Genomic DNA, 26,073 nt, shown 5'->3' with positions numbered 1-26,073 from the left:
TTATGCTGATAATTTCACATAATTAACCATCCAACACTAATTAATCATAATCATGATCCAAATATGCACCAATTATCATGTGAACCAGAACCATGAAGTTTAAATAAGAGAAAGTATAGTGGTTAGCAAATTCAATGTATTGACAACAAGCACATGAATACAATAAACATGTCACCGTCTAGTCTTTTAAAGAGGGACAAATATAATGCTATTCAGTTCAGATAAAGAACATGAGGCAAAGAACTCATGAGGGAACACTGAGTATAAGGCCATCACCATATCCAGCTGAAGCAATTTCCCCACCGAGATCAAGATCTTAAACCACTTCTCTTCAGCTGCAAGCTTCCTCCACCTAAACAAACAAAACATGTATAAATCTAGCACCATAGCCACAAAAGTACATGAAGACATGGCAGGGCAAGCTCCTGCAGAAATAGGCACTAAAGGCACCATCGGGTCCCTCATAATGCAAGAAATCAGGTATTTCAGCCAGATTGAATTAGGCTGTCAAGAAAGCTCACAGAAACCTGAGTGTCGTCCTACTGGAATAGCTTTGACTAGTAGTCAATCCAGACCCCCTCTTGGATCAGTGATAACAACCCCAAAAAAGAAAAAGAAAGGAGGCAACAAGCTTCTACCAAGCATTTGCTCTATGGTGGAAGTGTCAGAAACCAACCGGCCAATTGGGATTTCAGGGTTCAGTTATAGGAACCTGAAATCTGATGTCAAGAACTTGCAAGCCTAGATGATGCTCTCAGATAGCTTTGAGAAACCAAGCTTCTTGAGTTTACTTGTTATAGGGCTAGCCCATGCTTTATCTGGGTGACCACATTTTATGTCCACAACTTCCACAATGTTAGGTCCTTTCTTGTTTGTTTTCTCCCTACTAGGAGTTCTATCCAATGTAACATTCTCAGAGCGGAGCATTGGCATTCGGTGAGTGCTTTTGCTAAAGCTTTTCATTTTCCGAGGTGTTTCAGGGCTTCTACGATTAATGGTATTGCTACAGCCACTGCTGCTTGCTTCATCTGATGATTTTCTTGCTTGTCTTTTAGGAGAATCCGCACTACAGGGAACTGAAACAGGAACAGTTTTAGGCTTATCTTGATGAAATACGGATACTTGCGGTGCAGATTTAATGGATTCCAATTCCCTTGTCATCAAGGCACTGATTGTTCCTGTTGTCCCCACCTTGATGGATCCTCCACCACCCTTGATAGCTTCTAGTTTTTGAACCATGTCTGTATATAGTTTCAACCAAAAGTGTGCTCTTCTTTTAACAGAGCAATTCTTAGCCCTGAAAGCTTGCGGATGATATTGTTGTCTTAATGAATTCTTCTATAATGCAACAGCACCTACAACCACATATAGAAGATATCCTTTTAACCAAGAAAATAGATCATATTCTTTACATCAGAGCTTAACTTATAACACATTTTCATAAGCAAATGAGCATACAAATGAGAGCACGAGCTTGCAAACTCATACACAATTAACAAAGTAGAAGATAGATTTTGCAAGACAATGCATAACCTTCGTAGTTCAAGGTAAAATGGTCCTAAGTCTGCAAATTAATTATTACTTTTATGAAGGGTACACATTGCAGAAAAAAGGAAGCAGACCAAAGTGCTCTTTATCACAATAAATAGGAACAAGAAATTAGCTACAGGAAGCAACAAATCCAGAGTGATGAATATCTTCCCAAAACAATTATAAATAAAAAAGGTGAAGAGTGTTCGTAAGGAAAGGGTTGAATATCAGATCCAGAAAATACAATAGATAGAGATCTGGCAATTGGTTCGTTGCACTCATCCAGTATTAGTAATTAGCCATTAGGTAGTCAAAGGGTATAAGAAATTTCAGGAACTTGAACTCAAAATGCTGATTAAATAGTGATAAGCTTAGCATAAGCTCTTTTCAGACCACCAAGAAAGAATCCCTGAAGTAAATACAAACCATTAAAACAGATCGTGAAATCACCATGAAATGTGCAGAATCAAAATGCTACATCAAATCCTTTCATCTAAAAAGAAGGAATCGTACTAGCTCTTAATAAACAAAAGAAAATCACTTGAAATCAAAGCCAGTCAATCTTAAAGGATAAAGTAGACCGTAATCCAAAGATAATGACAAGAACTCAGAAGAAGATTTTACAAAGCCATCAAACCGCCAAAAAGGCCATATGAACACAGCCAAGAACCAATGTATAATGAATCTAAAACAGTCATAAATTTCATTTTCATGCCCTTCAAACATCAAGAATCTCACAATTAGCCATGAACATTACAAACAAAACCCACAAATAAATTTGCAGTCAAAAGACAAAAGTTTCAAATGCAGATTATAAAGATTGAGAAAAATAATAATAAGAAAAGAGAACATACCCAGAAGCAAGAAGGTCAGAACAAGAAAATGAAAGAGCATCCAGAACAGAAAAGGCAACACTCTTTTTGGAATCTTTGGGGTAACTATGAATAAAAAACCTTATAATAATAATAAAAAATAAAAAGAAGTTGATGGGTTAATCAACACGTGTGGGAAAGAGATAATGTCACCTCCAAAATGAGCAAATCTATTATCTAATCTACTTTTTGGTAATGAAAATCTCGCTTTTCCCAATGTCTTGTGTTTGTTTATTGTCTTGCAAAAACAGTCAACTCCCACTCTCACAGCAATAATGTAGCTGTTAATGTTAGTTTCTAGTTAAAGACTTATGAACAGTAATAATTGTTTAGAGAGTTGAGTTGATACTTGATATACTTAATTAGTAGTAAGTTTGCGGAATAAGGTTGCATTTGGCCCCTAAACTTATTGCTATAGGCCAAATCAGCCTTTTTTAACTTTTTGTGCCAATTTAGTGCTGAATTTATAATTTGAACAAATCACTATTATATTATTTATAAATTTGGAGTTAGTTCCTTATTAGTAACATTCACTTATTCTTTTGCTAATAAAAAATAACATCGGAGAATTCTTGTAAAGATTGCGGTGATTTTCTTACGTTGATACTACTACTTCTTTATTTTAAGCAACATCAACTGTACTAAAGAATTTGAATGTTCGCCTAGATCATTAAAAGTCAATAAAAAATTTTATTTTACGAGGTGTTAAAATTAAAAAGGATTATAATATAGGTTGTTAAAATAGAGCATCAACGAAATATGCTTACAAAGCTCTTTAGCTATGATGGTAGTAGTGGCGGTCATAATGTTATTGATTTAATTTGATAAAGAGGAGCTAAGACAAGCAAAAAGAAAAAAAAAATCAATCATAAAGAAAATTTCAAACTGTTAAATTCAAAATTATAGTGATAAAAATTACTACATACATTCGTGAAGAGGAATTTTTTTTTTTTTTTGGATAAAAGGTCATTTTACTTGTAGTAGTGACAAGAGGTCAAAGAAGGCAAACATGTATATTTTGGCCCAAATGATTTTTTATGTAAATTAAATATTGCGTTTGAATATCAGGCATCAAAGTAAAAAAGTACATTAATATAAAAAGTAATTCTTAATATTTTAATTGAGCAATATTATTTTAAATAAATTATTTTTCATTAGTTCTTACTTATAATAAGAGTATATATTCTTTAAAAATAAATTAATCTAAAGATCTTAAAAGAATTAAAGAATAGAAATTGGAAGGCTCTAATTTTCCGGTTCGGCTAAATTTTGAACTAAACTGACTGTTTGCTAACTCTAATATATTTGTTGCAAATTTGATGGCGTATCTTGAGAACCATCAAGCAACTAAAGGACAAAAAAAAAAAGAAAAAAAAAAAAGAAAAAGAAAGTGAAGGCCAAGAAAAGATGAGATAAGGAGGAGAGGCTCCAAATTTAATGGGAAGAAAGTCCAATGGATTGGGATTTTGACTTTTTATTCTAAAAAATATATGTTTCTTATTTGAAAATAAAAAAAAATATTTATATATTATTATATTCTTTTGAGTTCACTATGTGCTCTCTTTTCTGATAGAATGTGGATTTAAAATGTCCAAAAGTAGAAAGTTCTTTTTGTATTAGTTTAGCTCAAAAGGTTAAACAGAAAAGGGTTGAATTGGTCTTAGGTTAAAAGTTAGAGGATTAAATTGTCCTTTACTTTCTTTCTTTTTTCTCTTCCTCGTAAATGTCTTGGTATGAACTTTGACTTTTTCTTTTTTTAAATTTTGTTTTTACAATTTGTCTTGATTTTAAATATTTGCATTTGAGTGGGTGACAGATTTAAATATTCAGAATTTAAACATTTTAATTTTCCCATGAAGATTTTTTAAAAAAATTATTTAACAGCTAGGTTGAACGACAAAATATATTATTTAATCATTTTTTATTAAAAGTTTCATCCTATATTAAAATTGATAAGAAAAAAAACTATACACTTGCATGTAGTATTTAGAATTGTAAAACATTGATTAAGTGATTGAACTATCATTTCTTGAAAAAAAAATTTTAAAAATAACTCATAAAAAAAAAACAAATATAAAATTGCAAATTGAACTATCTTTAATAGAAATTTTAGTGGTGGAAGATGCAATATAACTTTAATGTAAAGCTAAATAATAAGTGGCTTAATCCACGACTGCAATTTTAGTCAATAGTAACACCCAGAAAAGAAGAAGAAAGAAAAAAGAATAGAAACAAGAGGAGAAGGACAGAGTGGCGACTTCAAAAAGAATGAATTTAGGATTTTATCATGTTAAAAAATAAGTATTAAAATTCAGAGAATATCACAACTGTTAATAGCCCCCCGAAAAAAAAAAGAAGCTATCATATTAGTCCTAATAATGAAATATTCAAGTCACTCTTTATGAAGATGTGCAAGAACATGCATTGAATTTAGACAAAATTTGGTTTTATTTGATCTCAAAGTATAAGTTTTTAAATGTCATTGTAAAAACAGTTAAAATTCAGCCAATTTGACCCTTTGACATAAGTTAGATAGCAAATTGACCCTTTACCCTTATAAAAAAACTAACCTAGGCAGTCATTGTTCAATAAATAAATAAAAAAAGAAGAGGTTTTAAAAATATTTTTCTTTTTCAGTCTGTATACAATTGCTCAAATTATAGTGACTATACAAATTCATTAAAAGAAAACAAGAGATCAATAGAAATAATATCATATATTGTGATAGCTACAGTCCAAACAAGCAAGGTTTTGCATGAGAAAAGAAATACATAAAACTGTTAGATTAATACATAAACTACTGGAATTGAGATCAAAATGAAAGAAGATTGCAGAAATAGACAAAAACTAGTTCAGAGGTCATGGCTCCGCGAAGGGTTTGGTCCTAAGTACTTGTTTATAATCTTAGAGATGAGGAGGCAGAAGCATAAGAGCAACATTGAGACACTCATGTTAATGGGATTTTTCTTATACAAGAGACGAACATATAAGTAGCCTAAGGTAGAATGGAACGATTGCCAAAATGCAACAACTAATTGAAAATACTCGATGGTGGTTCCAAATAATCTGTAACTTGGATAGTGGCTATAAAACCATGAATGTAAGCCCTTGTTCTCCCAATAAACTTGCTCCTTTTTAGCCCTATAAATAAGCTCACCTATACAAGAAAGCAAGCCAACAATTGCCAGAATCATACCCATTAAAGCATGGTTTAGTTGCTCGAAAAGTGCAGATAAAGCCTCTAGAATTAAACTGACGAACAGTGTAAGCCATTCTCCATTTCCCTATCAAAAAGATAGACACATTATATATTTCTTTTTCAAAAGCCCTTTTGCTAATTGGAATCAAACACACACACAGTATTTTTAGAATGGCGTCTGCCAACTCTTATAAGAACCCTAAATTGGTGAGAAAAGTATAATAGATAAGAAAGTTATAACAAAATTCACCAATTCAGAATAAAATAGAAAGACAATAATCAGGAGAGTAAATGGGTCAAACCCATTAACAAATTAAAAAGCTCTAAATGCTCCTGTTAGAATCATTAGTCAAGTTAAGCATGGCTTCTTTGAAGGTATGCTTTAACCACATTTAGAGCGCACGTTTGCCTCATTTTAGGGAATTTGCTTGTCTAAAATTTTCATATATATAACCCATGAAATCTCTTTGTAAAACAACAAAATCAATATAAATGTAGTTCCTCTTTGTGCTGTGGAGAACCGAAGCTCCACACCACAATTGAATCAATCTGAGTCACATTCCCCCCAAATTCTCCATGTATTACCAGAAATCCCAACAGTCTAGATACTGTTCACGAGTGAGCTGAGTTTGATATTCTATTTTATCTCCTGTAATCTACAGTTTTGCAGTACTTGTACTCCTTTTCCTAAAGCATGTTTTAGTGTAATCCTTTTTTACATCGACCAAAAAACAAAAAGAAAAGAAACAAGAACCTTTTAGAGCGAAATCTATTTTGAACAAAATTGGTCCTATACTATATATGTCATACTTGATTCAGAGAACAGGTTCTTCCAGCAAAGAATCAACTAATCCCTTTTCTTACTATCTTTCCTAGAATTGGCAAGTAAATGATTATCAAACAGGCTACGCAAGGTTCAATATCATGCAAGAACTGTCATCTCACCTATTCATTCCATGTTTCAATTCATATGACAAGATCACAAGCAAATTCAATACTTACTAATTCTTCCATCTGTTCCGTGAAGGATTCTCCTCTAGCAAGTTCCTCACTATCACCTGATGTCCCACTAAGGTTGTTGGAAAATTCTCCGAGATAATCTTTAAAAAATGCGATATCATCACTGCCATGTAGGGAAAGTACTACAGTAGTAAGATAGTTGGAATGGGCCACGGAGAAATAAAAATACAGAGACTGACATGGTGTGGCGTTTAACCTATGGTCACATGCAGAGCAAAGACAAACTCTACTGCATGCATTGAGCACAGTTAAAGTAATATTCAAAGAAGAATCACAACTCCAGGTGTAACTTGTAACCTATCTATGCAAAAGAGTGACGTATTCTAGTAGACATATTATAATTTAGAGTGTTTTCTTTGTGTATAAATATCTAAGTTTCTTATGTAGTTATATAGTTATGTACCTTTTTAATTTTAACATTGTATGTATATAATAATTTATATGATATTTATTTAAATTAAAGTTTGAATAGTTTACCTTAATTAGAATATCAATCTCTTGGATTCTAACTTACTCAAATTTATTTGTTTGAATTAAAGTTTGAAAAGTTTCAGTTGGAATATTTTGATGATATTATATTAATGGAACTGGAGTTTGAGTATAAAAATAACATTCTATCCAATTTGAATCAATTTCAAAGTTACAAATTTTCAAGTCAAGTTGAACTGTATTTAATTAATAATTTTTCTATTTACATGCGAGTTTCATTATTGTGTATATTTAGTTATAGAATCACTTTCACCTACTTGTGAAATAAAAGAAAATATTTACTTTTTGTACACAAAAGATAAAACATTTACATACATGCACTAGGATAGGGTATAATTATACTATAAGTAATTATACGTAACTCATATATGCAAAGCATATAAATTTTTAGAATCAATGATGTTTTTCCCTGTTATGGAAGTTGTATAGAATTGTATATAGTAATTAGAAAAACTAATTTAATCAAGAGTCGTAGTCCTACTTAGATTAGGTTGTATGTATTGTATAAATATATGAGTGTAATTCACTTGATTAAATAATAAAATTTTCAAATTCTTTACTCAAATTACATGGTATCAAAGCCTTCAGTTAAAGAAATTAGGGTTTCCTGCTCAAGAAATTAGGGTTTTTCGGGTTTGGGACTGCTAAAAAAAAAATTGTCGTTGAACATTTTTGTTCAATATTTGGGTCATCGTCCTAGAGTGGCTGTTTATTGTCACCGCCTGCCCTAGGAGGTGAGCTAGCTTCCAATGGTCATCCCAAAGTCCGGCCGCCGGAGTCCAAGCCCGTGAGCTGCACGCGCCGCCAAAAGCTTTTTGCCACAGAACCACTCGTCGGCGTGTTTGCAGCCGGTAATTGCTCCGGTTTGTCTCGGTTGACTCCTCTTGACTTCTACAACTTGTTTGTGTACCTGTTTGCGTCAGCATCAGTCGTGGTGTGGGATTTCTTTTGATGCAGGTTTGATTTTTTTTGGAAATTTTCTTTAGACATAATTTGTTTTCTATATTTGGGTTTGTGCTTCATAAAATATGATTGAGAAAAAAGTTGTGGTTATTATTGATGTGGTTCCGGTGATGTCAAAAATTACGAAACATAAACTTAATGCTAAATTATCTTGATTAGCGTCAAACTATTGAATTATATTTGCTAAGTATTTTTATGGATAGTCATTTGATCGATAATCCTCCAAAAAAGAATGCTAGACTACCTTAGATGAGAGAAGATGCTCGTTTATTTTTATAGATATGTAATTCTATTGACGGTGAGGTAGTTGCTATGGTTACTCGTTGTAGGACAGTTAAAGAATTAATGAGTTATTTAAAATTCCTATACTCGAGAAAGGGGAATGTTTCTCGAATTTATGATGTGTGTAAAGCATTTTATAAGGCGGACAAAGGTGATAAGTCTCTCACCAACTATTTTATGGATTTTAAGAAACATATGAAAAACTTAATTATATTGCTTCCATTTAGTAATGATATAATTGTTCAACTAAATCTCATATTTTTTCCGCTAAATCTCATATTTTTTCCAGTTCAGAAATTTTCTTTCTACAATAGGTTTTTAGTAGGGTACTTTGTACAAAAAATTCTTCACTTATTCAGCTTATTAGTGTCCTGGTTAATCGCAATACTACATTCGAATCAGGAAGACAATACAAGACTGGGAATGGTAGTAAAGGATAATATCTAGCATGTAATACCCGTGATTTAATATTTAAATTGCTTTAATTTTTATCAAGATAATTTGATAAATTTTGAAATTAGATCTATGATTTTAAGAGAGTAGTCAATTTTATTTACATTTTCCTCCTCTCCCCCCACTCCCTTCCATTTCCGCTGCCTGCCCCTTCTTCCCAGCCATCGCAAGCTCCTTCCTCTTGCCCCTCCCTCGCCGGTGTCGCCTCCTTATTTCTTGCTGCCGGCGACGAGTTAGAGGAAGGAAAGCTCCTCCCTTGCTGCTGCCACTAGAACGATCGCCTACCACCGTCCTTCCGCTAGTCTGACATCGGAATCGTGCTCCCCATTGTCGACAACCCGAAGCCAGCTCCTCCCCGCCGTTCTTCCTCCGCCGGCGGCCTTAGAAGAGTCTTACTGGAGCAGCTCCTTTCTCACCGCGATCTAGCAGTTTCCAACAAGGGCTAGGCAGTGAGTTTGGTGTTTTTGAATTCCTCGCAACTCAAGCTTTGCATAGGCGTCTCCAGATTCGAAATCCGACACCATTGGCGGTACTGGCTTTCGGGCTCCAGTGTTTTTTGAACGCACAAAATTTCGAGTTCGGCTCGGTATAATTGTATTTGGGCCTTAAAAATTATTTGAAATTATTATGAAATGTTTGGTGTATTAATTGTTAGTTATTAATAATTAATTAAATTATTTAATTAATTAGTAGTTTGATCTTAGAAATATTACAGATTAATTATCGAAGAAATTACTATTTTCTTGTGTAAATTAGGACTGTGATTAATTAAATTAAATACAAGAAAAATATTTGTGTGATGTATCATAAAATGATATTATTTTGCCGGACTGTTAATTATTATATTGTGATTGGGTTATGTTGCGGAATCAGAAAAAATAATGCAGTTTGGTGGCCCAACTCTCATTAAATAATTGTAGAATATTTGAAGTGTTTCTGGTAGGTTGTAGACTCGTTATACGGGAGGGATAAACATCCATATTTTAAGGGAGGTTCTGCCGAATTTTTGATAGAATTTCCGAGTCAGAATTCTTTAAGCAATCTAATCTATAAGTCTATGCCTAGAAAAAATTATGAATATTTTATTAATTCTATTATTTCCATGAATAGATAATCTGAAAGTCCAGCCAACTCCATCTGAAGCGTAGGAGCAGTCAGCAGAACTCGGCAGAACAGTGAGTTAGAATCATATATTCTTAAACCGCCTGTGTCATATTTAGATTTTGATAAAATTCTTAAATGAATAATCAAAATGGTTACTTTCAAAGTATAAGTATTATTAAATTTATTTTTATCTTCATTACTACTAATATTATTAATATAATATTATTCTTATTATTATCACTGTTCATGCCATGAGGAAAAGTAAGTCGGATCATTCTGTTTTCTTCAAGCATTTTACTACGGATATTATTCTGTTAGTTGTGTATGTGAATGATATTGTCATTACTGGGAGTGACACTACAGGAATTTCATCCCTTAAATCTTTTCTCCACACTCAGTTTCATACCAAAGATTTGGGAACGTTGAGATACTTCTTGTGTGTTGAGGTAATACGAAGTACGAAGGTAATATTCTTATCTCAAAGAAATATGTATTTGACCTATTATCCGAGACGGGAAAGTTGGGAGCTAAGCCATGCAGTACTCCAATGTTTCCTAATTTGCAGCTCACAAAAGATAGTGAATTATTTAAAAATCCTGAGAGATATAGAAAATTGGTTGAAAAGTTGAATTATCTTATCATGACTCGTCTATATATTATTCAGTTAGTATAGTAAGTCAGTACATGTCCTCTCCAACAATTAATCACTAGACAGCTGTCAAACAAATTTTGTACTACTTGAAAAGAGCACCTGGATGAGGAATATTCTATGGTAACCATGGTCATAATAGAATTGAATGTTTTTCAAATGCTGACTGAGCGGGATCCAATGATGATTGAAGGTCTACTTTATGCTATTGTGTATTTGTTGGAAGGAATTTGGTTTCATGGAAAAGCAAGAAACAACATGATGTCTCACGTTCAAGTGCGGAATCAGAGTATAGAGCTATGGCCAAGTTAGTATATGAAATAACATTGATATATCAACTTTTAACTGACGTAGGACTTAAAACTTCAGTACTAGCTAAGTTGTGGTCAAGCTGCTCTTCACATTGCATCCAATCCTGTATTTCATGAACGAACTAAGCATATCGATATTGACTGCTATTTCATTTGTGACAAGATTCAGCAAGACTTGATTTCCATGTGAAGACAGGAGAACAACTAGGAGATATCTTCACGAAGGCTCTTAATGGGACTCGAATTGATTATCTTTGTAACAAGCTGGGCATGATTAATAACTATACTTCAGCTTGAGGGGGAGTATTATGGAAGTTGTATAGGATTGTATATAGTAATTAGAAAACTAATTTATTCCTAGTCCCACTTAGATTATGATTTGTATGTATTGTGTATATATATGCGTATAACTCACTTGATTAAATAATAAGATTTTCAAATTCTTCACTCAAATTACATTCCTAAAAGCAAGTTTGAGAAAAGTAATTTATAAAATATTATAAAAATCAATATACTAATAAAAAATATTCCAAACCTGCTTTTGCAACAGTCAATAGCAATCCCAAATACATCCATCAAATCATAAATTGTTTAATTATGTAGAGCAAATAGACACTCCAACATAATTGAGATTGACTTCTCAAACATTTTGGTAAGCAAAGATCCCACCCCCACACACAACACAACTCCCTAAAGTATAGAACAAAATTTTGACACATCATAGAAGTTGAGGTTCATGATTACTTTTGATCCCAACTTCAATCTCGGACTGATTATAGTTATGGGGAATTCGTAACTAAATTGAATCTTACAAAATCTACGTCCCAAATTGTTCCAATTTTTATAATGGCTTGTTATGGAGATTCAAGACTACCGAAATGGTTCAATACTGTACACGACATGCGGAGATCAAGAGACTTTCACAATTTCGTTTAAAATTTTTTGTTAATTCCACAAAATACATGGTACAGGATCTTATGATGAATATTATATCAAAGATTCAAAAGAAGCAAAACCAATATCATCATACAAAAGGAAGCATAATAACTGAGTCATCTTTGATTCATCAGTTATCCAATACACAACACTTAAATGATCATATGTTACAACACACCCAAGTTTTAGAATATGTGTTAAGGAAAAAAACTTGTCATAGAAGGGTCTTAAAAGAAAAGGCAACAGATAGGCCTTCATGGAGCTTATTTTTGTGTACAAGGAGCAAGAACTTGTACTGCAGAAATTGATGCTGACGAAAGATATAAAAGCTTGCATGTCTAAGGGAGTGGATTTTTTCTTTTAGCACTATAGTAACTCAAAAGAAGTAGGTCAGGGCTGAACTTTTACAGTTTATAACTGCAGATAATAGAAGGACGACATAACTTGTGTCTTCAAGATAGAAATATGACGGCCTTCTGACAGCATAACTTGCATATTTAGCAAAGAAATAGAGAAAGAAATGTCCTTGAAAAACTAAATAATGGAGAGAGATTTTGGCAGAAAGCACTTTTACAACATGATTATTCATAGTTGTATGATATAAACATGTTAGTTTGCAATGCTGTGCATCTACTTTGAGTAATCATCTAGTCTACTGAGAACTTTTTATCAGAAGTGAAGCAGTTACCAGTGTAAACAGTAATAAGCACAAATAACAAGCGCAACATAGCACCTATACAAGTGAAGTGTGTAAATGAAACCTAAGCCCAAGCCATACAGCTTCTAGAAGGTTTTCAAGGTTCAGTCAATTTGTCTCTAGGTTAGTTCAGTAATAAATACAGGATATAATCCAGAAAATCCTTCCTTCAAGATTTGCATACTCATCAAAATGCATGGGCACAGACAGCATTTCAAAGGAGACAACAATGAGATGAGAAACTCTGTAAGGTTTTGATGGGCATAAAATGTATGCTATTTATAAAAGTAATGCATTTACAAACAGAGAGTAATTGAGAAGAAAAGGAAAAGAACATCTCACCTATGCCATGCTCTGTCAAACAGCTCTTCAAGAGATTGCAATCCTGGATCATATGCAAAGAGAAATGGCATATGAAGTTTACAGCTGATAGAGAGTTTTATTATTGAGCGAAAGCTTGAAAAATTTGCTATTTTCAGATTTTTCTGATGCAACCATGGGAGATACTTTTCGTTAGTAATTTTCAACTAATTATTAGATTGAGAACATGTGATTTCCAAGCAAAAACCATGTCGAAGTCAACAACACAATGTCTATGTTTATTTTAATATAGGATTGCAGTGGCTTTTGTTTGAGATATTATTTTAAGGGATAAGGTAAAATAGGACATTATAAAACCATCCACCATAAAGAAATCTCAAAAGCAACAATTTAATTCTTTCTGGGATAATAACCTTGAGTTTATTGGCCATTAACTTATATATGCAGTTTCAATGAAAATGATTTTGCAGCAATTCAAAGGATAGAATTACCTTGATTTATGAGAAGATCATAGAGACTCTCAAATTTATTAAAGAATGCTGCAAGAATTTCTTCTCTTCTTAATTGTGATGCAGCAGGTGATAATTCTCTTAGTACAGCATTTAAGCATGTTGTTGGTTTCTCATTGTCAACGTTCAAACCTATACCTGCAAGGAGGAATGATGTATTAGCTGTATCAGGCAAAAAGAATCGAAAACTCTGCCTCATGTGCAAAGAATGAAAATTATGTAATGCCTACAGCAGGATTAGTATGTGGAAGTATGATACTAAGAACAATAGAAATAATTATCCATTTACCAGCACTGATGTTGAACTTCTTTGATTTATACGTTGAATTGCATAGGATGCCACCAACTCTTTGGCCATTTAAGTAAAGATAAGCTGGCCATTTTATTTTAACATCTAGAACTGGTAAGCCCTGAAATAGATATCATTCAACCCACATTACCTTATCAATGCATAAAGTCATAAAATTCACTAAAAGAATCAAAAGAAAAAAAAAAAAAAAAGCATAATAGCAACTGATAACTAAGAAGTACTTACATTTTTTTGACAAACATCTTTTATTGCCTCAGTAACTGCTAAAGAAATTACAAATTGTAACTTATTCGCTGCACCCACGTCCACCATTTCAACCTTAAAAGTAAACAATAGAGAACCTAATGGAGATTCCCAAGCCTCCAACCAACCTAATCAATGCAGTCTAATCAACATACTACAATTAACCACATACAAATATCACGAATTAAATATTAGTAATAATAATAATTACAAACCTCTCCCTTTAGACTGAGTATCAGCAACACAAACAGTACCAATCGGAAGCTCATAGAAATTGCTGCCAAATAGGAGGAGGAGGAGGGGAGAGGAGAAGAAAACGAAATTAAACACACTTGCAGAAGAGTAGCAAGGGAAATATGTGAATTTTTAGAGATTACTTACTGTGAGACGAAATCCTGCGTGGAAGTTAACCGCGGAGACCAAATAAGTAACCTGCCGAATCGATTAGTAGAAAGATTGTTAAAGAAAAGTTGCTGATCGAAAGAATTTTCTTTTTCTGGTATAGAGATCTCCGATTCCAGGAGTAAAGTAATTTCGTCATCGTCAGGGTGTTTTATAGAGCTACTTTGCTTCAGAGATTGTGCGATTTCATTCTCTACAGCTGAATATCCTGATAATATCAGTGTACAGGTTGAACTGCTGCTATTATCCATTGATGCTACTGATGGGCAGAAAGCGTTCTGTTGCCCGGAGAGCGGAACGGCAGACAAGTAAAACGTAGTGAATTCTTCAAGTAGCGTGGGAAGGAGAAGAGGAAAGTCAACGTGTAACGGCAGAGGAGTTGATGGAGAGCAGTTCTGAGTGGCAGTGTACTGTGCGCTAGAGGGAGTAGGGGTTGCGTTAATATGTGAAATGGCGCCACTTTTTGGTTGCTTAGCAATAGACGTGTTCAAACGTCGGGCTCCGCCGGGTACAGGCCGGATTTGATTTTTTGAGTTTCGGTTGACTTGGGCTTCAACTTTCTACGCGGATATAAAATTTTAATTAAGCTCAGTCCCGCCTTAATAAAAATATATGAATTTTTATTTATAACTTTTCATACTGAACGCTTATATTGGATGAATTTCAAAAAACAATATTCTTAACTCTGTATATTAAATAATAAAAAAAAAATTAAAATTCTAACTCGAGCAGATTTAAAATAAAAATATATATTAAAATTTAACAAATTTAAATGAATTTGACAGATAAATAGACACATAAACAAATTTTTTAATAATAATAGTTAAATTATAAATAATAAATATCTTTAATTTATATTTTAGAATTGTAAATAAACACTGTCAAATTTATAAAATATTTTCAATCACATTGAATAAGTAACTTAATTTGTTAAGATGTATTTAAATTTATTTATCTAATTTAATTTAAATTCTTAAATTTTATTAATTAATTTAACAAAATAAATTATTACATTAACTGAATTTATTAATATTAAATTTTTAATGCTAAATACGAGTTAATTATAAAATATAATACAAAATAAAAATATTTTTATATATTAATTTATTTATATATTGGCAGACTGTCATAAATCTATTAATGAATTAATCTATAAATTTATAAACAAACAAATTTGTAAGTTAACGAAATAAGTGGACAATTTTAAACTCTGTTTATTAATATTATAAGTTTATATTAATAAGTTCGGATGGGTATTTATTATGAAAAGTTTAATTTATTTAGTCTTATTTATACTGAGAGAAAACGCTGCTGGTAAATGTTTATATAATCCGTCACTAACATTTATTTTCTTAAAAGAAACCTGTCAGTAATCTGACTAAATTATAGTTTTCCTCTCCTTTATCGCTGTAGCTGTTGGAAAGGGAAGCAAAAGCCTGAAATTCTGGGAACAATCACATGCTGAGGTGGACCGTCTATCACATGATAGCCAAGAAGTCTGCACAGTGCGCATAAACTTTATTATTTTGTCATTTTATATGTATTGTTAACAAAACAAACTGAGAAGATGTTTTAATGTTGGCCTATTAGTTTAAAAATTTTAAATCTTTGTGAAAGTCTGATATTTTAGTCGACTTTTAAATGTTGTTAATTTACATAATTTGATCAAATTTGATGTAATTTTGGTTAAATTAAATTATTAGTAAAATTAAATAATTAAATAATGATACATACATTAATTAGAAAATTAAAATTAAACAATATAAATGTTATTATGATTTTGACATTCATTAATTTAGATTTTTCATTTTTCAAATAATATAGACATTAATTACATTGCTTAATTTTGGTCAAAATTCAATTTCGCTAAAATTGGTTTTAATTATCAAATCATACGGTTAAATTGATAATTTTTTAAATTTTGCGACAAAATATCTAAGAATTAGCAAAAATAATTTTGCGACAAAATATCTAAGAATTAGCAAAAATAATTTTACGATAAAATTATTTTATTGCTAAAAACTACTATATGGCAACAATATTATAAATTTTGATCAAAAATTAGAAATAAAATATAACAATAGTGATTATTGTGACTATAATAAGATGTAACAATTTTATTTATAACAAAAGGACTTTCTCGCTATATACTATTTAATTTTGTTAGCAACATTAAATTATTTTTTTAGTACATTTTTTTAAAATTTTAAACAGCATAATGTTATATTATTTCCTTCAATGGTCTCAGTTTTAGTTGAATTAACAGTAAAACTTTTATTTTTTTTGCTGATATACATTTATTTAAAAATTTCTATCATATAATAATACTAGTGATTTAGTTGTTATGTAGTCATTTCCAAGAACTGTTATTTTCTCACTTTCTGTTAAATAAGTTCCTAGTCTTTAGGTTGATCTATTCTTAAGGCTAGTGGAGTTAGTTTTGCTTTCTGTTTTGACTTATCTACATGGATACATGTTTCCTCTCTTTTTTGTTTCTTATAAGGCTTTAAATAGCCATTTTTTATTAATGAATAAGTGAGCTGAATGTTACATTTCAAATATCAGTGTTTTTTCTTTAACATTTGGTATCAGAGCAAAAGCATAGGGGCCTGATAGAGTTTTAGTTCGAGTGAAATACTGAGAGAAACACAGTGGGAAAGAAATAGTGTTTGTGAGAAAGACTAAAAGTAGAGATGGCTGAGAATATCAGTACCAACGGAAAGTTTGTACAATCAGCGATTCCAAGGTTTGATGGATACTATGAACACAGGGCAAAGCTGATGGAAAATTTCCTTCGTGCAAAGGAATATTGGAGTGTAATTGAGGAAGGGATTGATTCAGTTCCAGCAGGCACTCAGGCAACAGAAGCACAGATGAAGGTAATCGAGGAGCAACAGCTAAAAGATAGAAAGGTTAAAAATTATCTCTATCAAGCTATCAATAGAGAAATTATAGAGACCATCCTCAACGATGACACCTCAAAGTAGATATGGGACTCTATGAATCAGAAATTCAAGGGTTCCACGAGGATGAAGAGGGCTCAACTCCAGACACTGAAGACAGAATTTGAACTCCTCAGAATGAAGGAAGGAGAGACTGTTAATGCATATTTCGGGCGTACTCTTTCCATTGCCAAACGCATAAAAGCATGTGGAGAGGTAGTGCAGGAGAGGGAAATTATGGGAAAGATTCTCAGATCTCTAGTCCCGAAATTTAATTATGTTGTATGTTCTATTGAAGAGTCCAATAATGTTGACACTCTTACAGTCGACGAACTTCAAAGTAGTCTCCTTATCCACGAGCAGAGAATGAAGAACGTTGATGGGGAAGAACAAGTCTTACTGAAGGTGACTCATGAAGTGAAAGTAGATAAAGGAAGGGGAGAGGATGAGGAAGAGGCAGAGGAAATGGAAGAGGAAAATCATTCAATAAAGCTAATGTGGAATGCTACCGTTGTCACAATCTTGGTCACTTCCAATATGAATGTCCTACTTTGGGAAAACAAACAAATTATTTCGAGCTAGATGAGATGGGTGAATCAGACGAAAAAGAGGAGATTTTACTAATGGCTTATATTGATGAAGTTGGAGCAAAGAAAGAAGACATTTGGTTCTTGGACTCAGGATGTAGTAATCACATGTGTGGTAATAAGGCCTTATTCTCTGAGTTTATGGAAATTCCTCAACAGACCGTGAAGCTAGAGAACAACACCAGAATGCGAGTCTCTGGTAAGGGAAGCATCAAAATAAAGGTAGATGATGCCGACTTTGTTATAAGTGATATTTTTTGTGTGCCTGAGCTCAAAAATAATCTTCTGAGCATAGGGCAGCTTCAAGAGAGGGGTCTTTCTATTCTTATAGAAGCTGGAATGTGCAAAATTTCTCATCCTCAGAAAGGTTTGATTGTCCAAACCAAAATGACGATGAATCAGATGTTTATTCTGGTAGCAAGAACGTTGTCCATGTTTTTGCCTCCAAAATAAGAAATTTGTTTCAACACAGCAATTGAAGACCTTACTCACTTATGGCACTGTAGATTGGGACACGTCAGCAACACAAGTCTCAAAACTTTGCTGGAGAAGAAGATGGTGCAGGGTCTACCTCAACTAACATTCACAAATGAAGTTTGTGTCAATTGTTTGAAAGGAAAACAACATAGAGAGCCCATTCTGAAGAGAAGCACTTGGAGAGCAACTCAGAGGATAGAACTTATTCACGCCAATTTGTATGGTCTAATCTCGCCAGTTTCTAATAGTAGCAGTAAATATGTGTTATGCTTGATTAATGATTATAGTCGAAAGGCCTGGTCATATTTCCTTCGTGCAAAATCAGAAACTTTTACTATGTTCAAATCCTTTAAAATCTTTATTGAGAAAGAAACAGGTCTTACTATTAAGTGTTTGCGAACAGATCAAGGAGGGGAGTTCACCTCTACTGAGTTTAACAATTTTTGTAAAGAAAATGGAATTAAAAGGCAATTAACAACAACGTATACCCCACAGTAAAATGGCGTCGCAGAAAGGAAGAACCGTACAGTGATGAATTGTGTGAGGAGCATGCTGTCTGAAAAAGGAATTCCAAAATCCTTTTGTCCAGAAGCGGTGAAGTGGGCTGTTTATATGCTAAATCGCTATCCAACTGTAGCCTTGGAGGATGCCACACCATAAGAAGTTTAGAGTGGAGTAAAGCCATCGATTGCACATCTCAGAGTTTTTGGATGTGTGTGTCATATCCATGTACCAGATACCAAAAGAATCAAACTGGAAAGTAAAAGCATAAGTGGTGTGTTTTTAGGAATCAGTGATGAAACAAAGGGATATAAAATATATGTTCCTGTGACAAAGAAAGTAATAGTAAGCAAAGATGTAGTGTTTGAAGAAAAGAAAAAATGGGATTGGGATAAGAGCTATGAACAACAGTTACTCATGGAGCTATAGTAGGCAGAAAATGAAGATGAAGTGACTGAAAATAATGCAAATATTGATGTTGTTGAAGAACATGCTGTTGCAGTTGAAGATGAAAATGGACCAAGCGTAATTTCTTTAAATTCAAATTCCAGTTCTTCTTCAAACTCTGATATGGAAGCAAGAATCAGAAGGCCACCCAGTTAGATGAATGATTATGTAAGTGGGGAAGGACTCTTAGAAGGGAAAGAAATTGATGCGAATTTTATTGTTAGTGCAGGTACAGATCCTGTGAGCTTTGAAGAAGCTGTAAGAAATGAAAATTGGAGGAAAGCTATGGAGATCGAAATTAAAAGCATAGGAATGATACATGGTTTCTCACTGATTTACCAATAGGTGCAAAGCCGATTGGAGTAAAATGGGTCTATAAAATAAAATTTAATGAGCACGGTGAAGTGGAGAATTTCAAAGCCCGATTAGTTGCAAAAGGATATATACAGCGGTATGGAATTGATTATGCTAAAGTCTTCACACCAGTAGCTCATATGGACACTATAAGAATAATTCTTGCTCTAGCAGCTCAGAAGGATTGGATGGTATATCAACTAGACGTGAAATCAGCATTCTTGCATGGAGAGCTGATGGAGGATGTGTATGTAGAGCAGCCTAGAGGTTTTGAGAAGAAAGAAGAGCCAAATAAAGTGTATAAGCTCAAAAAGGCTCTTTATGGACTAAAACAAGCACCTCGAGCTTGGTTTAGTCGTATTGAGGCATATTTCTTGAAAGAAGGATTTGAGAAATGTTCCAATGAGCAAACCTTGTTTGTGAAAACTAATAATCAAGGTAATCTTTTGATTATGAGTTTATATGTTGATGATTTAATCTATACTGGAAATGATGAAACCATGATAGGAGAATTTAAGAAATCAATGATGAAGAAGTTCGACATGACGGACTTAGGGAGGATGAGGTATTTTCTTGGAATTGAGGTGCAACAAAATAGAAATGGAATTTTCATCAGTCAAAAAAAATATGCAGGAGATGTGCTTAAGCGATTTCGGATGGAGGACTGTAATGTTGTCTTAAATCCTATAGTTCCTGGTTTTAAAATTTCAAAAGATGAGCATGGAGTTGCGATTGACAACACTTTCTACAAACAAATGGTTGGAAGTTTAATTTATCTAACATCGACTCGTCCAGATTTGATGTATGCAGTAAGCTTAGTTAGGAGGTATATGTCTCAACCTACAGAGCTTCATCTCATGGCTGCAAAAGGGTGTTAAGGTATGTAAAAGGAACTACTAATCTTGGCATCTTATATCAAAGGAAGGCAAGTGGCATGTTGTTGCCTATCTTGTGATGACTATCTTTGGATGTTTGGAAGATAGGAAAAGTACTACAGGATATGTGTTTTTGATGAGTTCAGGGGCAGTAGCTTAGTCATCTAGAAAACAGCCAATTGTGACATTATCAACAATGAAGGCGGAATATGTAGCCGCAGCAGCATGTGCCTATCAAGCGATGTGGATGAAGATGGTTCTTAAAAGACTTTGCTACAACGAAGAATGCACAACTATTTTCTGTGACAACAGTTCCATAATAAAGCTGTCCAAAAACCCAATAATGCACAAGAGGAGTAAGCATATTGTAGTTCGATTCCATTTCTTAAGGGATTTGTGTAATGAAGGTGCAGTCCTTTTAGTTCATTGTGGCTCACAAGATCAAGTCGCGGATATTCTAACTAAGCCTCTCAAGCTAGAACAATTTCAAAAGCTTAGAGATTTACTTGGAGTATGTGAAATGCCATAAGTAAACTAAGCAATCTACTTAGTTTAAGGGAGGGTTTGTTATGTAGTCGTTTCCAAGAACTGCTATTTTCTCACTTTCTATTAAATAAGTTCCTAGTCTTTAGGTTGATCCATTCTTAAGGCTAGTGGAGTTAGTTTTGCTTTCTGTTTTGACGTATCTACATGGATATCTGTTTCCTCTCTTTTCTGTTTCTTGTAAGGCTTTAAATAGCCATCTTTTATTAATGAATAAGTAAATTGAATGTTACATTTCAAATATCAGTGTTTTTTCTTTAACATTAGTAAAATAAGTTATTTATAGAGATAATTACTATTTACCTTCTATGTTTGTCTATATTATACTAGTTATCCCTGATATTTAAAAAATATATTTTTTTATTTTTTTATTTTGTAATTTTATACTAAAAACTCTTTGTGTCAGAATTTGCATTAAACAATCGTTAACTAGGTTTGATTTTATACTATTTTCTCATTGATCTTTGGTGTAATATACAAATTGCCTCTTATAATTTATTTATTATACTAAAATCTCATTGTCTAATTTTTATACAAAAATCAATTTTAGTGTCTGTATAAAAATAATTAATTAGTGTTCTTTAATTACTCTATTTATAACATAATTAAATTCTAGAAATATTTAAATATCTGAAAAGTACTTATATTAATTAAAGTGTTAAAAATTTATATATTAATAAAAAATTTGAGGATCAAATTATATTTTTTTATCAATTTAGACTCTTAATTACATTGACTTTCAAAGTGTAAGGAGATTCTAATGCAATAAATAAAATATAGGGGCAATTTGAATATTATACAAAAAGTCAGAAGACAAATAGTATAAACCAAACCTAATTAACGATTCTGTAATGAAATTCTAACAGAATGGGATTTTAGTATAATATTGCAAAATAGAAGATAAAAAAAATATTTTTTAAATGTCACGGGGTAACTAGTATAATATGAAAAAACACACGGAGCAGATAATAATTACTCCTTATTTATATTCTTTTAGATCTTTTTAGAAACTAATATGTAGTCACAAGAACCAATTAAATAAATAATATGGTAAACTCAGATAACATCTAATAGGTCCAAATTATGTATATATATTTAAGATATTTTAGTGCTTTAATAGTATGTTTATATACATAATATGTGAAAAATATATACTTTTACCTCATTTAAGCTTAATTATCTATTTTCAGATAATATTAGCCAAGAGAGAAAAATATGAAAAAAATACTAAAAAATGAGTTTAATTGGACATATTTGTGTCAATGTCCAATACTAAAACATATGGACCTGCAAGTTCTTGTGCTAGCTCAATTCTACTATTTATCCATGAGGCATTTTAATCATTTTGTATTATTATTAGGATTTACATTAAATTTATTTATGAGATAATATTTAATAGAGATAAGGATACCTATAATATTATTTATTCGATAGACTTATATTGGTATATTTATCTTTAGAAAGACTTATCTTGGTGGAGGACTCTTCTCTATATATATCTATATAAACTTAGTTCTAAAATGATGAACATAGTTTTCTCCTATCGGCTCTTTGCTACATCTTTCATCTGCATTTGTCCATATTATTTTCTCTATAGTTTTTCCATAAATATTTAGTTATTAATTTTCATTGTTTTTTTAAGATATAAGGATTTTTTCAAGAAATGGAAATGATGACCATCATCTTCCTACTTGAAGAATTTTTGATTTAAAAGGAGTTTTTACTTTCTTCTTGTTTTATGTCTTTCTATTTAATACCATGATCATTGGGTAAATATGTCATGCTAGTTTTATAAGTGTTTAATTTCGCCTTTTACTTTTATATAAACTTTATTATTTATTTATTTAATGAATGATTTCTTTACCTTCATATCTTTATTAGTTTCATTTATTATTGTTAGTTAACCATCATATTAATTTAATGATAATAATTGTTATGAAAATATTTAGGTTGAATGTATTAGATATACCATCTTTACTTTAATCTATATTGGTAGAAGAAACCTTAGTTGCATTATTAGCTTGAGTAATTAATGAAAAAAATATATCACCATCTCATTCATTAGATCTAGGCTTAAAGTAAAAGAAATGAATTACTAAATAAATGGCTAGGCTAAGTATTGTCTTTAGCATATAGTTTTCATACATTATATTATTGCATATTTACTTTATAGTTTATTATACTTTACTTTATAAATATTATTCTATTAAAATACTCGTTTACAGTGTTTAGATTTACTTTTATTGTTGTGTTGATAATTAGTCTATATAATAAGTGATCTCATAGTTTATTGAGAGTTTGACCTCAGAATGTTTTACCATTTTTATTATAAAAGTAATTCATGCACTTACGAGTACTAACTTAGATACATCAGCATCCAAACACTTGAATTATAAATATATAGAATTCTTGGAATAGCTCATATAATTATAACAATTTTACAACTTGTAGCAACACTTTAGTTTTATCAATATTTAAATAATTTTCAGGTTTTGTAATTGGAAGAGAACATGATGTAGCAAAATAACACATAAGAAGTCTAATGGAACTAGGATGGATTGTCTTTTTAAAGAAACTTATTTAGGCATCAATTTAATCTTGATTAAATTTTATTTTTTAATTAGTATACAATTGAGAAAAATCTACCTCTTTTAGTACATGATTATACACTACATCAACTCAACTTTCCATTCCCCTTTCCATTTTCTTTACAGTGCATTTATGTTATTATGCAAGAGAGTGTGCTCGAGATTATTTTTAACCAACCAAAAGAGAGAAAAAGAGAAAATTTTACTCAAATAACAAGAAATCAATTTTTTTTCATATAGTAATCGGTGAAAAATCCGACTATATTTAAGAGTAAAGACGAAATTATAAACTTATAAGGACTAAAACTCAACAATTTATTCAATCGTAAGCAACAAGAAATTTAAAAACTAGAGATTTGACAGAAATAATAAAACAAAAGTTTATTATTTAAAATAAAAATAAACTCACATATATAAAATTTTAAATTTCATTCTTGATATTTTCTTAATGAGAGATGTTAAAAACTCATATAGATAGCTTAGATTTTTTTTTTTATGAAACTTATTATTTAATAAAAAAATATTCTTAAAAATATTTCTCTTTTAATTTCTAGAATTTCACTAAATTTGTGAATTTTGTGAAACATATCAAACAGCAGTAAATATATAAATTCATAAAATTAAGAGATCGATAAAAATAGATATCATATACTGTGATAATTATGGATTTTAATGTTCTGATTCAACAAAATAGCTTAGATCTAACATTTGACATCTCACTATTTCTGAATATTTGCCCTTTATCAAGATTTTAAATTTTAATTTATAATATTAAACTGTCTGAATTTTAATTTTCGTAATGCTAAACTCTCTATTAGGAGCTTCCATTAACTACGTTAAAAAAAACAAACACGACACTTCATGTGGCAATTTTAAAAAATGAAAATAAAAAAAATAAAAGTCTAAGTTATTAAATGAGACATGTTAGCAACACGTGTCCATTTATTCTTTTACCTCTTCCTCTTCTCACTCTCTTTTCTTCTCTTCCTATTCTCTAGTCTCACCACCAAACCAACAGCAACCAATCTCGCAATCGTACGCCATACCAGCAACGTCGATCGTTACTTATCTCGATGCTATTACAAATCTAGTCTGGCCATCACACACCATTTCAGCACGTTGATCATTATTTGTTTTTACATTCACAAATTCATTCTCGTTGTTCCACCATTGCCGTTCTCAAGTCTTGCTACTGGCATCCAAATGATTTTTTTTAATAATAATTTAGTAAATTGTAGATCTATTGATTTTTATTTATGTTACTATCTAGGCACTTCGCCGACTGATAGTTGAGGTTGTTATTGGTGCTGCTATCTTTTGGTGTTTCTATTGCTGCTTATGGTGAAGCTAGATTTAATATGATTTGTCGCTTACTGTTGCTGATTATGATGATGCCAAATTGGTGTTTGATTCTTTATGTACATTTGCTTTGAATCTTATTGTGTTTTGCTTGTAAGAAAGACTTTAATTTAGGGTTACATAATGAAATTCCAAAAGGTTGTTAAAGAGTGATAAGATTATGTTTACACTGTTTAATTGAGTGAAGATTTCCGTTTGTAATTGTATGGTTAATATGAGGCCATGGCTCCTCGGAGGGGGTGGTACTGCGTACTCCTTTATAATCTTTGAAATGAGGATACAAAAAGCATAAGAGCAACATAGTGACACTCATGTTAATCGGGTTCTTTTCTTGTTCATGAGACGAGCATAGAAGTAGCCAATGGTAGAATGCAAGCATTGCCAAAATGCAACAGCTAATTGAAAATACTCGATAGTGGTTTCAAATACCCTGTAAGTTGGATAATGACTGTAAAACCATGAAAGTAAGCCCTTGTGCTCTCCCAGTAGACAATTTATTCCTTTCGAGCCCTATAAATAAGCTCACCTTTACAAAAGAAAAGTAAGCTAAGAATAGCCAGAATCATGCTGATTGGGACATGCTGTCAGAAAAGAAGAGCACTATTGGCCAACGAGAAATTGAATTTCTCGGAATGCATTAAGGCTAACAAACAATAATACACCACAACTATAGCGGCCTATGGTGGCCCACCACTATCACCCATAATACACTCCACTTACTGAGTGGATAATAATTCATAATAAAGACAAACACAATAATACAGAAGAGTGGCCGACAATTGCATGTGATCAGAAGACGTCATCATATGAGTTATCATCCATTGGCTGGGAGTCTTGCATGAGAGCTTCTTGTTGTGCCCTGGTTAAGGTAGGGTCATCCAGTGGAGTTGGAAGATCAGAGGAACAAAAATGTTCAATGGATTGTCCAGTCGATTGATGTCCATTGAAAGTGCAAACTAATGGTGCAGAGACATTAGCTGTCCTTAATTCATTCCTGTATTGCAGGGCCCGCTTTAGTTCTTCTGTGATTGCTGGAGGAGCAAGATGTAAAGGATTATCAAGTGTTCTCCAATAGTGACAGATATTTTGAGTTGCATATGTATCTTCTGA

The 26,073-nt window shown here is 32.0% G+C and overlaps 3 protein-coding genes and 1 long non-coding RNA gene across 10 annotated transcripts; 2 read left to right on the top strand and 2 right to left on the bottom strand.

The window, feature by feature from the left end:
- Positions 1 to 549: 549 nt before the first annotated feature.
- Positions 550 to 2,667, bottom strand: LOC8260804. Of its 3 annotated transcripts, none has more exons than XM_048379500.1 (2): positions 2,385 to 2,667; positions 550 to 1,939 (listed from the first exon to the last, which is right to left on the bottom strand). In XM_048379500.1, exon 2 carries the CDS (start codon positions 1,237 to 1,239, stop codon positions 742 to 744), a length of 498 nt encoding a protein of 165 aa, XP_048235457.1. In that variant the 5' UTR covers positions 1,240 to 1,939; positions 2,385 to 2,667; the 3' UTR covers positions 550 to 741. The 3 variants fall into 3 exon arrangements, with proteins under 3 accessions (XP_048235457.1, XP_015577133.1, XP_048235458.1); XM_015721647.3 differs by having other exon boundaries at positions 550 to 1,355; XM_048379501.1 differs by lacking the exon at positions 2,385 to 2,667 and having other exon boundaries at positions 550 to 1,355; positions 1,874 to 2,146.
- A 2,427-nt stretch (positions 2,668 to 5,094) lies between these two features.
- On the bottom strand, positions 5,095 to 14,889 carry LOC8260803 (biotin--protein ligase 1, chloroplastic). 5 transcript variants are annotated; one of them, XM_015721677.3, is made up of 8 exons: positions 14,270 to 14,888; positions 14,104 to 14,165; positions 13,871 to 14,016; positions 13,625 to 13,745; positions 13,318 to 13,473; positions 12,848 to 12,890; positions 6,604 to 6,724; positions 5,095 to 5,686 (listed from the first exon to the last, which is right to left on the bottom strand). In XM_015721677.3, exons 1-8 carry the CDS (start codon positions 14,539 to 14,541, stop codon positions 5,255 to 5,257), a joined length of 1,353 nt encoding a protein of 450 aa, XP_015577163.2. In that variant the 5' UTR covers positions 14,542 to 14,888; the 3' UTR covers positions 5,095 to 5,254. The 5 variants fall into 5 exon arrangements, with proteins under 5 accessions (XP_015577163.2, XP_015577164.2, XP_048235514.1 ...); XM_015721678.3 differs by having other exon boundaries at positions 5,284 to 5,559; positions 14,270 to 14,889; XM_048379557.1 differs by lacking the exon at positions 6,604 to 6,724 and having other exon boundaries at positions 5,402 to 5,686; positions 14,270 to 14,887.
- On the top strand, positions 8,616 to 11,413 carry LOC125371145. Its single transcript, XR_007217435.1, has 3 exons — positions 8,616 to 9,394; positions 9,919 to 9,983; positions 11,036 to 11,413. It is a non-coding gene; the product is annotated as an uncharacterized LOC125371145 (long non-coding RNA).
- Positions 14,890 to 16,983: 2,094 nt separating the features above from the next.
- LOC107261554 lies at positions 16,984 to 17,814 on the top strand. Its single transcript, XM_015721644.2, has 2 exons — positions 16,984 to 17,202; positions 17,299 to 17,814. The coding sequence occupies exons 1-2, from the start codon at positions 16,984 to 16,986 to the stop codon at positions 17,812 to 17,814; spliced, it is 735 nt and encodes a 244-aa protein (XP_015577130.2).
- Positions 17,815 to 26,073: the final 8,259 nt, after the last annotated feature.

This window comes from Ricinus communis, chromosome 9 (assembly GCF_019578655.1).
Source record: "Ricinus communis isolate WT05 ecotype wild-type chromosome 9, ASM1957865v1, whole genome shotgun sequence".
NCBI classification, from domain to species: domain Eukaryota; kingdom Viridiplantae; phylum Streptophyta; class Magnoliopsida; order Malpighiales; family Euphorbiaceae; genus Ricinus; species Ricinus communis.
Note: the sequence above shows the minus strand (reverse complement) of the source record. Positions and strands in the feature narration are given on the sequence as shown.